The 13,537-nt window shown below is 42.4% G+C and overlaps 1 protein-coding gene across 1 annotated transcript in view; it reads right to left on the bottom strand.

Moving 5' to 3' along the window:
• Positions 1–13,537, bottom strand: part of TBC1D9 (TBC1 domain family member 9) — a 136,225-nt gene that overhangs the window by 70,069 nt on the left and 52,619 nt on the right. Inside the window, exon 2 of the mRNA XM_023225960.3 lies at positions 11,979–12,089. Within this exon, the coding sequence (XP_023081728.1) occupies positions 11,979–12,089 (111 nt within the window). The remainder of the gene's footprint in view (positions 1–11,978; positions 12,090–13,537) is intronic.

Raw genomic sequence — 13,537 nt, 5'->3', positions numbered from 1 at the left:
CTCAGCCAGGATAATCTGGCTCTTGACTGGTATCTCACTATGCTCTGCGCTTTACCAAGTTGTCACACCAGGTACTTTACTTTCAGAATCCCATGGAATGCAACACTATTCCTTGGTTGTCATGGATAGAAAAGCCCCCATCAGCCACAAGACCTATCAGTTTTGTACACGCTGCTTTCAAAGCTTCCCTTCCTCCTTCCTTCCCTCCTTCCCTTCCCCCTTCCCTTCCCTCTACCCTTCCCTTCCTCCTTCCCTTCCCCCTTTTACTTTCCCTTCCCCCTTTGCCCTTCCCTTCCTCCTTTCCCCCTTTGCCCTTCTCTTCCCCCTTTCCCTCTTTGCCCTTCCTTTCTCCCTTTTCCCTTCCCTTCTCCCTTTTCCTTTCCCTTCCCCATTCTTTTCCCTTCCTCCTTCCTCCCCTTCCCCCTTCCTCCCCTCCCTTCCCCCTTCCTCCCCTCCCTTCCCCCCCTTCCTCCTCCCTTCTCCCTCCCTTCCCTTCCCTCCCCTCCCCTCCCCTTCCCTTCCCCCCTCTTTTTTTTTTTGGCCGGGGACAGAGTCACACTCTGTTGCCCAGGCTAGAGTACAGTGGCATGATCTTGGTTCACTGCATCCTCAACCTCCTGGGGCTCAGGAGATCCTATCACCTCAGCCTCCCCAGTAGCTGGGACTACTGGTGCATCTCACAACACCCCGCTAATTGTTTTTATATTTTTAGTAGGTCTCAAACTCCTGGCCTCAAGCAATCTGCCAGCCTTGGCCTCCTGAAGTGCTGGGATTACAGGCATGAGCCACCGTGCCAGGCCTGTGTGCTTTATGCATAAAGAAAGGATGAAGGTTTCTTTATGCACACATTTCTATATGTACATCCCCACCACACACACACTTCCATAGCAGAAATGGTATATGCCCATATGAATGCACTCATTCACTAAACATCTGCTTGTACCTCTAACCTTCACTGACATTATATGAAGGTCCACATGGCTAATGTATCTTTCCCACCCCATCTTCAAATAGTCATCTGAGTAATCTTGCACTGAAGTTCAGGTTTACTATCACTGTTTCCCCATCTGTTGCCTCCTCTGCTGCCCCAGGATCTGCTGTTTCACACTGTCCACTGTCCATCATTTCCATAATCCCCACCATCCACCTCCAACATTGTTCTCACCACTGGCTCTTTTCTCTACTGCTCGCTATGAGGTAGGTAATGCCTACATGTCTATCTTCCTTTACCAGCACTAGCCCCAAACCTATTGCTTCTGCTTGTACTGTTTTTGTTCTGTCCTCTGCCTCCTGTCCTTCCTCCCATACTTGTGTCACATGAAAAGCCTGGCCTTTTGGAGTCATCACCAGCCACTCATTACTCCCATGTACAGGAGAGGTACTGGGACCGTAAGTCCCAGGATCTTCAAGCCTTTCGGCATGCTCAGTGCTTTGTGGCTGTTTCAGTACAGCCAAAAGAGGTTTTGGAGGTTTCTTCTGGCTACATCCAAGCCTAAGAAGTTTCAGAAGACTGGATTCTATGACCATTGTAGCAGGAACTCTAAAAGTAAAGGTTCTGGTGTGATGACTTGGTAAAGGACAGAGCATGGTGAGAGCACCACTCAAGAGTCAGAAAAACTTTGTGTATCATAGTATGAACCCATTATCATCATATGCTATTTTAGAAACAAAAAAAGACAAACACCATCAGTAAACAGCAGCTTTAGGAATTGAACTATGGATTCCTGTCTAGACCCAACAGATACTTTCTGGGGAGAATAATGTCAAAGTATGTTTTTAAATTTATATTTACTGCACAAATGCACCATATTCTCTGAACGCTCTCCTAAATGCACAAAGAAGCAGTGAGGACAGGTGTTCCAGCTCCAGGTTCTGGTCACTGAAACTATGAGGATATCTAAAGCCAGGACTGAATTAACCACTATCGTCTGAAGATGCCAATCCAGCAAAAATACTTCTGGAAGCAGGTGGCCACTTCTGTCACTTCTCACCCCAGAGAAAAGGGTCCAAGTTACCTCTCAGCAATATCAGAACAAATGCCACTTTTTCTGGACCACTCCTTAGCAACCTGTGAGACTCCAAAGGAAACGTGTTTGAATCCCAAATGTTGCTTATAAATGGCTCTTCCAGTTCTCAAGTAAGTAAGTACACGTACTGCAATAATTCAAGTCTAAGAACTTGTTGTTAAAGTGAGATAGTATGAAGCTCCTTTGTCATGACCCTGACAAGGAACTAATCTGTTTATCCAGCAGCTTGAAGAAACTGTGTTAGGACACTCAGAAGAGAAAGGAATGGCTTGGCTGTAGATTTTCTGGACAGGCCCCATTTACAGAGATGCAGCAGGAAAAACAAGCTGACCCGACTGTGTAATCAGCTGGAATAACAAAGAACCCTGAGGTTGGGTATGAGAATCCTTCAGGAAATGCAAGTTAAAGCATTCTGCTGTGGCTAAAAACTAGAACGCTTGATAGGCTTAAGGTTTAGACATTGATTTCTAAAACATAAGAATCTTCATCATTTAGAGCAGTTTTTTAGGGTAATGGCCAGAAACCCTAAATATACACCTGGACAAACTTTTTCATGTTGTCTGCAATGATGAAAAATACGAAATCATCATAGTCTAATTATTCATCTAGTTTGAAATCTATCTTAAAGTCATGAAGTCTACTTGAAATAAATAGAAGATGAACCTCCAAATGATTCTATCATGTCTGGCCTCTGAGGATTAAGAACAAAGGTTTAAGGCTCCATTGATAGATATTTGGCAGATATTTCTTGCATGATGCATGATTCATAATACATTTTTTTTCTTTCTATCTCCTAGGAATAATACATTTTGTTTCTGGGACTGCAGAACTTGAGAAACACCTGTATTGTAGAATAACTAAAATGGTAAATTCCCATTGATCATAAGTGTATGTACGCACATGTGTAGGTACACTTGTATGTGCATATAAAAATAAAAACCACTCATCACATAGCAGAAAACAAAACAAAAAACCCAATAAGCCTCCAAAGGATTAAAAAGCAACTGACCTAGTATTTTCAGATTCAGAGCAGGCTATGTGGATCACCGAGCTCACATGAATAGCACTTGAAGCTAATTAAATAAAGGGAACCAAATGAAGAAATCATCTGTATTATGGCCTTTTCCAATATAATCTTAGCCACAGAGATGATAATTTTGAAGTTTCCATACCAAATGAAGGCAAGAGTATTACTCCACACACTGGAGCAACATTTAACTTGTCCCTGTATTTACCAAGCCACCTTGTACTTTCTACACCCAGAAAAATTGCAAACTTACATTCAGAGAGGGCAAGAGACAAAACCCAAAAATAACATGGTGATTTGAAACATTTTTAGAAACAAATGAAAATATACTTTTTCAAAATCCACATCTAACTAAAGTTATAATTATAATCAGGTTAAGTAAGATGATAATGATAATGCCCTCTGTTATTTGTGCTTACCAAGAATAGGCATCACACTTAACTACTGAAATGTCAAACAGGCCGGGCACGGTGGCTCACACCTGTAATCCCAGCACTTTGAGGGGCCAAGGTAGGTGGATCACTTGAGCCTAGAAGTTCGAGACCAGCATGGGCAACATGGTGAAACCCTATCTCTACAAAAACTACAAAAATTACCAGGGTGTGATGGTGTGTGCCAGCTACTCAGGAGGCTGAGGTACGGGGTCACCTAAGAACGGGAGATCAAGGCTGCAGTGAGCTGTGACTGTGCCACTGCATTCCAGCCTTGCTCACTCCACTACAGAGTGAGATCCTGTTGCAAAAAAAACAACAAAACTGTCAAACATATCCATATTTTTCTGGCTCTGAAGCCTACATTCTTTTTTTTTTTTTTAATATTTTTTCATTTATTTATTCATTTTAATAGAGACAGAGTCTCGCTATGTTAGCCAGTCTGGTCTCGAACTCCTGGGCTCAAGTGATCTTCCCAACTCAGGTTCCCAAAGTGTGGGGATTACAGGCATGAGCCACTGTGCACATTCAAAGTCCACACTCTAAATTACTACACTTTGCTGCCTTCTAACATGTTTTACAAGTGCAGCGAGTAGGAATAAAGGTTAAATTATCTGAAATAAGAAGAAGCCTGGTTATGAGTGAGGCAATTTTACTTAATGCCTCAGACCACGTCAAAAAAGTACACCTGGTTTCAAACTTCTACAATGCCACACGCTAACTCTGCGGCCATGGGTAAGTTACTTTAACCTCTTTGTCCTTCAGATTTCTTGTCTGTAATATGTAAAAAACAACATTTAACACATTGGTTTGTGCTACAGATTAAGTCAGGTAATACACTTCAAGTCCTTAGCATAGGCCTAGAACACAGAAAACACCAAATAATTACTTTTGGAATTATCTTAAGCAGCAGAACACAAAGACCTCATCTTGAAATGTGATTCAGAAAACATTTCTGTCTTCTGATGTCAAGAAAAGAAACTAGCTGCTTAACTATTGCTCGACTAACATACATTTAGCACAAACCTCTCGGGCCCTGGAACTCTTAAGTTTGACTGCAAAGGGTACATATTATATGCCTAGACGCCCTTGTGTAACTATGATAAAATTCTGACATAACTCTGCTTATAATCTCTTATGGGCATAATAATATGCTCACAGCTTTATAATCACTTTGAGAACAGAGAGTCCCAGGTAACTCATTCAGCCTTGGCAGTAAGAATCAGTATTAACATCCTTATTTTACTGGAGAGTGGGAACACAAATGTCTATCTTTCTGGAGGGCAATCAGGCTAGAGATATTAATTACATGCATATCCTCTTTTTAACTTTTTATTTTTTGCTCTTTTAATTATATGTATATTCTTTGATTCAACATATCTACTTCCATAAATTTATCCTAAGGTGATAATTAAGAGAATGTGCAAAGATTTTGTTAGGAGAATATTCACTAAGATTGTTCAAAATACAGTAACATTCGGGGAAAAAACCCTAGATTTCCAATAACACACTGAGTAGATCATTTATGTTATATTCACACAAAATATCTACTTGTTAAAATTGATAGGTCAGGTGCAGTGGCTCACTCCTGTAATCCTAGCACTTGGGGAGGCCGAGGTGGGTGTATCACTTGAGGTCAGGAGTTTGAGATCAGCCTGGACAGCATGATGAAACCTCATCTCTACTAAAAATACAAAAATTAGCCAGGAGTGGTGGCGTGCACCTGTAGCCCCAGATATATATTTGTATATATAGGTATATAAAGTATATTGGAGATTTTTTAAAGTCTAGAAAGTGATGATTTATGATATGGTATTTTGTTTTCTTTTTATTCATTTTATGTATCTATATTTTGTAATTTTTGCAATAAACATGTATTGCTTGAAGAAAAACGAGCAATTATTTTTGTTTGCTTTCTTAACTCACTGTGTTTCTAAGGATACGAGAATAGTCCTTGAGTTACACAGACCAAGAAAGAATTACAAAAATACCTACCAACTTTCACATTACATCTGCCTCATGCAGAAGGCAACTAAATTACCCAACACTTTCTTTATTTTCAGTAGAGAATAAGAGCAGAACCAATTAGCAATCTTTAATTAAACTCTGGGTCTTACTATTTGCTAACTAAAAGAATATTTAATCATAAAAGCCAGCATGGGGCCACTTAAGAAGTCCTGGGATGGGACTGGGGAGACCTGAGAACTTGGTCTGAGCACCACATAACTAGTTATAACCAGGAATGTGAACTTGGACAATTCACCTTGCCTCTGCATCCTACTACAATAAGAGGGGCAGGCAAGACGGTGGCTGATCTATCTTTCATTTCTGAAACACAATGACCATCTAGGCCCAGATGACACTCTGGAATGGAAGGGATACTAAATCAATACACAGCCAAATCAAGGCACTGTTCAGTATTGTTATCAGTGAGCTGTCCGTCAAACACATCCCCTCCACGCTTTACTTTATTAGCCCTTTTTGAAGGTCAGATGCATCCAGAAGGAACTGCCAGCAGCTCTTCTGTATCTTTGTTTCTAATTCTCCTGAGCTGTCCCAGAACTCCTCTCTTTAGATTGTATCCTTGGAATAACCTACATTCCTATGTGTCCATATTCCCATGGAGATCACATAACCAACCCTTTTTACTGCTAGAACCTTCTAGTCCTTATAATGGGTAGAAAGCCAAATGGCTTTCCACCTCTGCCAACCAAAGGCCAAGGAAGACAATGGACTGGGCTCTCTCCTGCCTCTGGAACACCATATCCAAAGCACGAGCTGCTGGGGGCATATTCGTACCTGTTTAGTATTCTCATGTGAGCCCCAGGTGCAAAATAGTCAATTCACTGGTAAACCATGAGAGACAGAATTGTCAGAGTACAGTATAACCAGCTCAACAAAACTGACTGGATAAAAGGTAGAATTTATTGTACAAACCACTAAACAAAATGCCCTTCTGTAGGCTAGAACTGTTGACATAAAGGCATATTAGCCAAAAAGAACAAAAACTGCATTTTGGGTACTAGTGAAATGAAATGGTCATTGTTTAGGAAAGTTTTTTGGCTCCCTTTCCCAATTAAATTTCTCCATGTCAAGGAAATGTAAATGATCAACTTCTTCAGACCAGTCTGGATAAACTAACAGAAGATTATTTGTTAGTAATTATGAGGCGAGCTGGGCATGGTGGCTCACGTCTGTAATCCCAGCACTTTGGGAGGCTGAGATGGGTGGATCACCTGAGTCAGAAGTTCAAGATCAGCCTGGCCAACACGGTGAAACTCCATCTCTGTTAAAAACACAAAAATTACCCAGGCGTGGTGGCAGGCACCTGTAATCCCAGCTACTTGGGAGGCTGAGGCAGGAGAATCACTTGAATCCAGGAGGCAGAGGTTGCAATGAGCCGAGATTGTGCCACTGTACTCTAGCCTGGGTGGCAGGGCAAGAGTCCGTCTCAAAAAAATAAAAAAAATAAAAAGAGGAGGCATATGAAAATAATGTCTCATCAAATAATTCGTGGTACCTCCACCCCACTTTCTGTATGATTCATATTGCCCAGGGTCAGGTGCTTATTATAGTGGCAGTAAGATGGTCCGAAAGAGTCCTCCTGCCTGATTTCATGTGGGTCAAGTCTAAGGCAAATCATACAGCTAGGATTTACCAATAACACTACTACTGCTCTATGTGGTCTATGTCAAGACATTGGTGGCAGATGCTCCCTTTAATTCAATTTATGCTTATTAAAGATTTACAAAACACATGACAAGATCAAGATTTATAGAAAAGGATTTAGAATCCCATGGATTCCACAAGGCAGTGAGTTAGACTTACCCAGTTGTCTGCAGAAGTTTCTTTTATAGGAATATTTCATAAAATCCTAGCAAATCAGAAGTTTTTAATATATTTTCCTATCCCATACTAACTTTGTAGTTTATGAAAAATAACATTAAATTTACAAACAATAAGGTACAGATACATTTTAAAAATCTTAAGGGAGTAGCTTCTGCTCTTAAAATCTTATGAAAGGGAGCCAGTAACTTGGATTTGAAATGGAAATCACTAAGAAAGAACAATTAATGGTGGCCTCTTGCGGTGGCTCACACCTGTAATCCTAGCACTTTGGGAAGCTGAGGCAGGTGGATGGCTTAAGCACAGGAGTTTAAGATCAGGCTGGGCAACATGGCGAAACCCTGTCTCTACCAAAAATATAAATAAATAAATTAGCAGGGAACGGTGGTGCCTGCCTGTAGTCCCAGCTACTTGGGAGGCAGAGGTGGGAGGATCATTTGAGCCTGGGAGGCAGAGGTTGCAGTGAGCCGAGATCACGCCACTGAACTCCAGCCTGGGGGACAGAGTAAGACACTGCCTCAAAAAAACAATACAAAATGCAACAAAACACAACAACAACACAAAACCACTTTCACAACACTTGTCTTGTTCTGTTGCTCAGGCTTCCATAAAGAAATTCTGGAGCTATCTCTATGGATAATCAATATATACAAAAACTAAAATCATTCTGGGTTTATTATAATGAAATCATGCAGTGATTTCATTGTGACAGGTACCACTGGGAAAAGAAAACTACACATCACTTTGGACAATAAATTATGCCATCAGCATTTACAGCTTAGTGTTCCTTAGCCTTGGCTCAGCAAATAATTCAGGAATAACTCAGCTTTGTAACACCCAATTCTATCCCATAGGAGTATTCACAGGAAGATCTGTGTCATAGCAATACCATGGCAAAGCCCCAGAATCAGACTGAGGAGTAGTAACGTCAGGCAATAACATGATAAATGTCAGAGACAACAAAGGTGATGGCTCAGGGTCAGAGGAAAAGTCACAGGAGACACAAACCAGTTCCTTACATCACCAGAAATTGAGGTGGGAAGACCAGGAGGCTGGAGGGCTGTAAGGAGAGATCTGAGGGGCTCTGAAGACCTCCTGCCTGCAAAGGATCTCGCAAGCAGTTGGGCACTTGCGGCAGGATTGCTGGAAAGTGAGCGAGAGAGAAGGAGGTGGCGGCATCCTTTCCACACCTCATGAGGTGGTGGCTTTCCCTGGCTTTTAACTTCTTTCTTTTTAGTTCTTCATCTGCTGGCTACGAAACATGATTCTAGATTGTTTGCCAACTAAATGTGATGCTTACCCAATCAACTATGGCAGGCCAGATGGTACTTTCCCTTCTATGGGCTCCCTCTGTGGTGGGTAAACGTGCAGAGAAGACTGGAACACTGTCTTCCAGGACCCTGGGTTACACTGGTAAGTCTGTCCAGGTCAGAGTCCCAGCTTCCTCTTCCTTAATCCTTTATCACCTTCCTCTCACTCAATCCCCATTCTTCACTTCTAGATGGGTTTTCCCACTGCTCTGAACCTTGAAGCCATGCCTTCGTTCATGGGGTGTGTAAACAATGGTTACAGTTAATTGTCTCTCATTGGGCTGTTTGCATCTCAGAATACATTTAAAAAGACATAATTATGGTCTGGTATGGTGGCTCATGCCTGTAATCCCAGCATTTGGGAGGCCAAGGTGGGCGGATCACGAGGTCAGGAGTTCGAGACCAGCCTGACCAACATAGTAAAACCCCGTGTCTACTAAAAATACAAAAATTGGCCGGGCATGGTGGCGCGTGTCTGTAATCCCAGCTACTCAGGAGGCTGAGGCAAGAGAATCGCTTGAATCCAGGAGGCAGATGTTGCAGTGAGCTGAGATTGTGCCACTGCACTCCAGCCTGGGCAACAGGGCAAGACTCCGTCTCCGGCGGGGAGCGGGAGAGACATAATTACAATGTTAGAATTTCAGGTACTACTAGATCCCTGAGGGAGAATTACCCAGGCAAGGGAGCTTGCCAGCCGCCTGAAATCACACCTAGATAACCTCTTCTAATTCTGTAGGAGGCCAGCCTATATTCCTCTGTTTAGTTGGATGCCTAGAAATTCAATGGAACCGTAAGGCACTGGTTCACACTGGGCTGTAATTGACTATTTACTTGTATCCTCACTAGACTGTACGTTTCTCAAGAGCAGAGACAAAATATAATTGTCTTTATATTTTTAGATCCCAGCACAGCACTTCCTACCAAGTAAACATCAATTTTAAAAATGAATGAAGTCAACTGAAAAAGCTCCCAATGGCTGAAGCCGGAACAATTTGAGCAAAGAATAAAGTAGTGTTGGATTATAACCCAGAAGATGAAATAAATAGGCATGAGTCTATAGTGACATAAATAATTAAATAAATAAATGAGGGAGAAGAGATAAATTTACTGTGCAAAAGAATTCTCCACAAATTTTGTAGACAGTCTACCCTAAAGGAGAGAAAAATCCCTGCTCCTTAAGTATGGACTGCACATAGTGATTTCCCTCCAAAGAGAATAGTTTAAAAAGGGGAAGAACAGAGTAACTTTACAGTGGAGAAACCTAAAAAAACACTATTTCAGGGAGGTGATCAAGGAGGCCCACAGTCATAAATCACGTTGATAAAATGTACACTTGGCACTATGAAACAAAATGGCCCTTTATCTCTGTGATCTAAATCTACGCCCCTGTCTAATCATGAGAAAAATATCAAACAAATTCCAATTGAGGAGCATGCCAAAACATACTGGATCAGTATCTTTCAAAACTGTCAAGATCATCCAAGCCCAGGAAAATCGGAGAAACTTCCACAGCCAAGAGGAGCCTAACGGGATATGACCGACTAACTATAATGTTATACCAGATGGGATACTGAAACAGAAAAAGAAAATGAGGGAAATCTGAACAACGGACTTTCCTTACAAATAATGTATCAACACTGGTTCATTAATTATAACAAACGCACCACAGTAAGATGTTAGTAATAGTGAAACTCTGCATTGGGGGTGGTACAGATGAGAGTTCTCTGAACAATCTGCTCAACTTTCCTGTCAATCAAGTAGAGGTGAAAAAATAAAAGTTAAAAAAAGTGTTCATATAGTGACCTTACTTTTCTTATGGCTGTTTTAAAAGCCACATGCAAACAAAAACTTGGCCATTTTGGGCCAATTGCAGTGGGTCATGATTGAAATCCCAGCACTTTGGGAGGCCAAAGCAAGAGTTCAGGACCAGGCTGGGCAACCCAGAGAGGCACCATCTCTACAAAAAAAGAAATTGTAGAGAAGAAAAAAAAAAAGTCCAGGCACAGTGGTTCATGCCTGTAATCCCAGCCCTTTGGGAGGTTGACGGGGGCAGATCACCTGAGGTCAGATGTTCAAGACCAGCCTGACCAACATGGTGAAACCTCATCTCTACTAAAAATACAAAACTTAGCTGGGCGTGGTGGCACGAGCCTGTAATCCCAGCTACTTGGGTGGCTGAGACGGGAGAATCACTTGAACCCGGGAGGCGGAGGCTGCAGTGAGCCAAGATCGCGCAACTGCACTCTAGCCTGGGCAACAGAGCAAGACTCCATCTCAAAAACAACAACAACAAAAAACTTGGCCGATTTGAACTAGAAGTTCTTATGAGAGATCCAGTAAAAGTAAGATTAAAAATTTTTTTTTGCTGGGTGCAGTGGCTCACACCTGTAATCCCAGCACTTTGGGAGGCCGAGGTAGGCAGATCGCTTGAGGTCAGAAGTTCGAGACCAGCCTGGCCAACATGGTGAAACCCCATCTCTAGTAAAAACACAAAAATTAGCTGGCATGGTGGTAGGCGCCTGTAATCCCAGCTACTCGGGAGGCTGAGGTAGGAGAATTGCTTGAACCCGGGAGGTAGAGATTGTGGTGAGCTGGGATCATGCCACTGCACTCCAGCCTGGGCGACAGAGTGAGACTTCATCTGGAAAAACAACAAAAATAATTTAAGACTAGTCAAGTGCAGTAGTGAGAAGTGGGGACAGAGTAGAAAAGGAGTTCCATCTGCAACTGACTGTGATGAATGGAAATAGCTCACAACCATCGGACCAGCCAAAGCAAGACTGTTGACTACTATTTTAAGCAGAGCACAGCATTACTGATTATCATTAGGAGAACTAAAGAATCCCTACTCAGTAGGAAGTACTATGCTAGGATATACCAAATATTACTTAGTGCACCCAAGTATTCCACACATCCTTCTTCATTTCCCAGCTTCCTCTGCAGTGAGGTTGCGCCCACATGACTAGTCTTGGCCACTAAGTGTGAGTGGAACGGAAGGCGGAGTATGCCACTTCTGGGCCAAGGAAGTTAAACACAGATGTGCTCCACCCTCGCACTCTTCCCTTGTATGCTGACCTTGGAGGCCTTGTGTTCCAGAGTGTCACTACACATGGAGGAGGCCACATAATCCCAACACGACTCTATCCAAGTGAGAAAGAAACTTTCGTTGTGTTAAGCCACTGAGACTTTGGGTTCATGTGTTGAAATGACTAAGGTTAATCACCCTAAAATACCACTGATTGCATTCAGCAAGTACACACTCCTTTCCTTCTGATAAAAAGTTGTTAACCCTAACGTTTCTTTTAAAACTTGCATATTTCAGGATGCATTTGCTTACCACAGGCGATGGTCCAGTAGACCAGGGAGTCTGGAGTCTGGTACAAGATTCGGTAAGGAGCGACCCGGGCACTGGAGTCCAACACAACATCAAGTGTGCCCACCAGCAGGCCTGAGGGTGGAATATGGGGAGAAACAGGTAAGAATTGCCTTAGTACTTTCCCAAATTCCCAGGGGCAGCGTGAACATGCCCTTTCATGAGCTCTCCCAACAACCCCATCTCCCATTGCACCACGCCTTGAAAAATTTCATTTAAGATGATGCTGGCTCTGCACAAGTTGCACAACTTGACAAGGTCACAAGAACCAGTCGTGCTTATCCGATTCAGTCTGCCAGGCTGCCCCACATGTTATTTTCATCTGCTCCACTTTCCATTTATGTTTAAAAAATTAGTACAATTCAGCTCAGCAAACACTAATTAAATTCCTACTATGTGCAAGACAAACCCTGTGGGCACAAAACTGAATAAGACAGCATCCCCAGGGCATTTATCATCGAGTGGAGGAGAAGGTCAGGCAGTGCTTTGGCACTGTGTTTAGGAGGGAGCCAGCGCCAGAAAACAGAGGGATCTTCCCATTTCAACAGCAGAGTCCTCTGCCATTTGTGACGTCAGTCACGATAACCAGGGCTAATCAGAGTTGGTCTATGCTATGAAATGATGCAGGAATAAGGTTGAGGATCAGGGTCTGCATTTTTAGCACAAAGTTTAGTTCTTTGAGTCAAGAACCCCAGTGATCCGCTTATCCAGGGTTTACCAGGCCCATGTGAAAACTTGTTCACATCGTCAAGTCCAGACAAGCCTGAATGTTCAGCAAATGAATTTAGCAATTTATTTGTAAGGAATACAAATGCCCAGTATACCAGTGCTCACTTAAGAACAGGCTGTACCTTCTCTTTCTAGGAGGAAAACTGACAAGGAAAAGGAAATTAAGAGCAGAAGGCAGCTTAGTGAGCAAAGGTGGAAGGTGCCTCTAAGGTGAAGTCTGCCCAGATGACCCGGCTGAGGCACTCCAGCCATGCGGAGAATGCACAACCCTGTTTCTCACTCAGCAATCCTTTTCCAATGTTCCCAGACAACTTGTCAGGTGTGGTGGTGACAGTACAAGGATTCTGACAGCTTCAAACTGGAAGGGAGCCTGTCATCAGTGCAAATTTCTCTTTTAACCACACTTAAGCGGGATTAGACATCAAACGTTTTCTACAGTATTTTAAAATAACATGGATTACACACACACATTCTCCAAGGTATAATAAACTAGATCCCTTAATTGGAAAGATGAATCCAAAAGATTCCCATAATGTAAATGCCCATAGTTATTCTAAAGCTACATGGAACCCAGTATATAGCAGGGCTTGGACTCAGAAGGACCAATTAGTAACCCAGAACAGTTGACACTATTAGCCCAAGACATCTTATTTCCAAAATCTCGCTTTTCTCAATTGCCAGATGGAGACACCATTACTACCCCAGGATTGTTTTTGAAGACTGACGGTAATAAGACTTAGGGGTAATAGGCTGTTTGGAATGAGGGGTTAAGCCACCTGAAAAAAACCTAAGAT

Source organism: Piliocolobus tephrosceles, chromosome 3 (assembly GCF_002776525.5).
Source record: "Piliocolobus tephrosceles isolate RC106 chromosome 3, ASM277652v3, whole genome shotgun sequence".
NCBI lineage: Eukaryota > Metazoa > Chordata > Mammalia > Primates > Cercopithecidae > Piliocolobus > Piliocolobus tephrosceles.
This window is presented reverse-complemented; position numbering and strand designations above follow the sequence as displayed.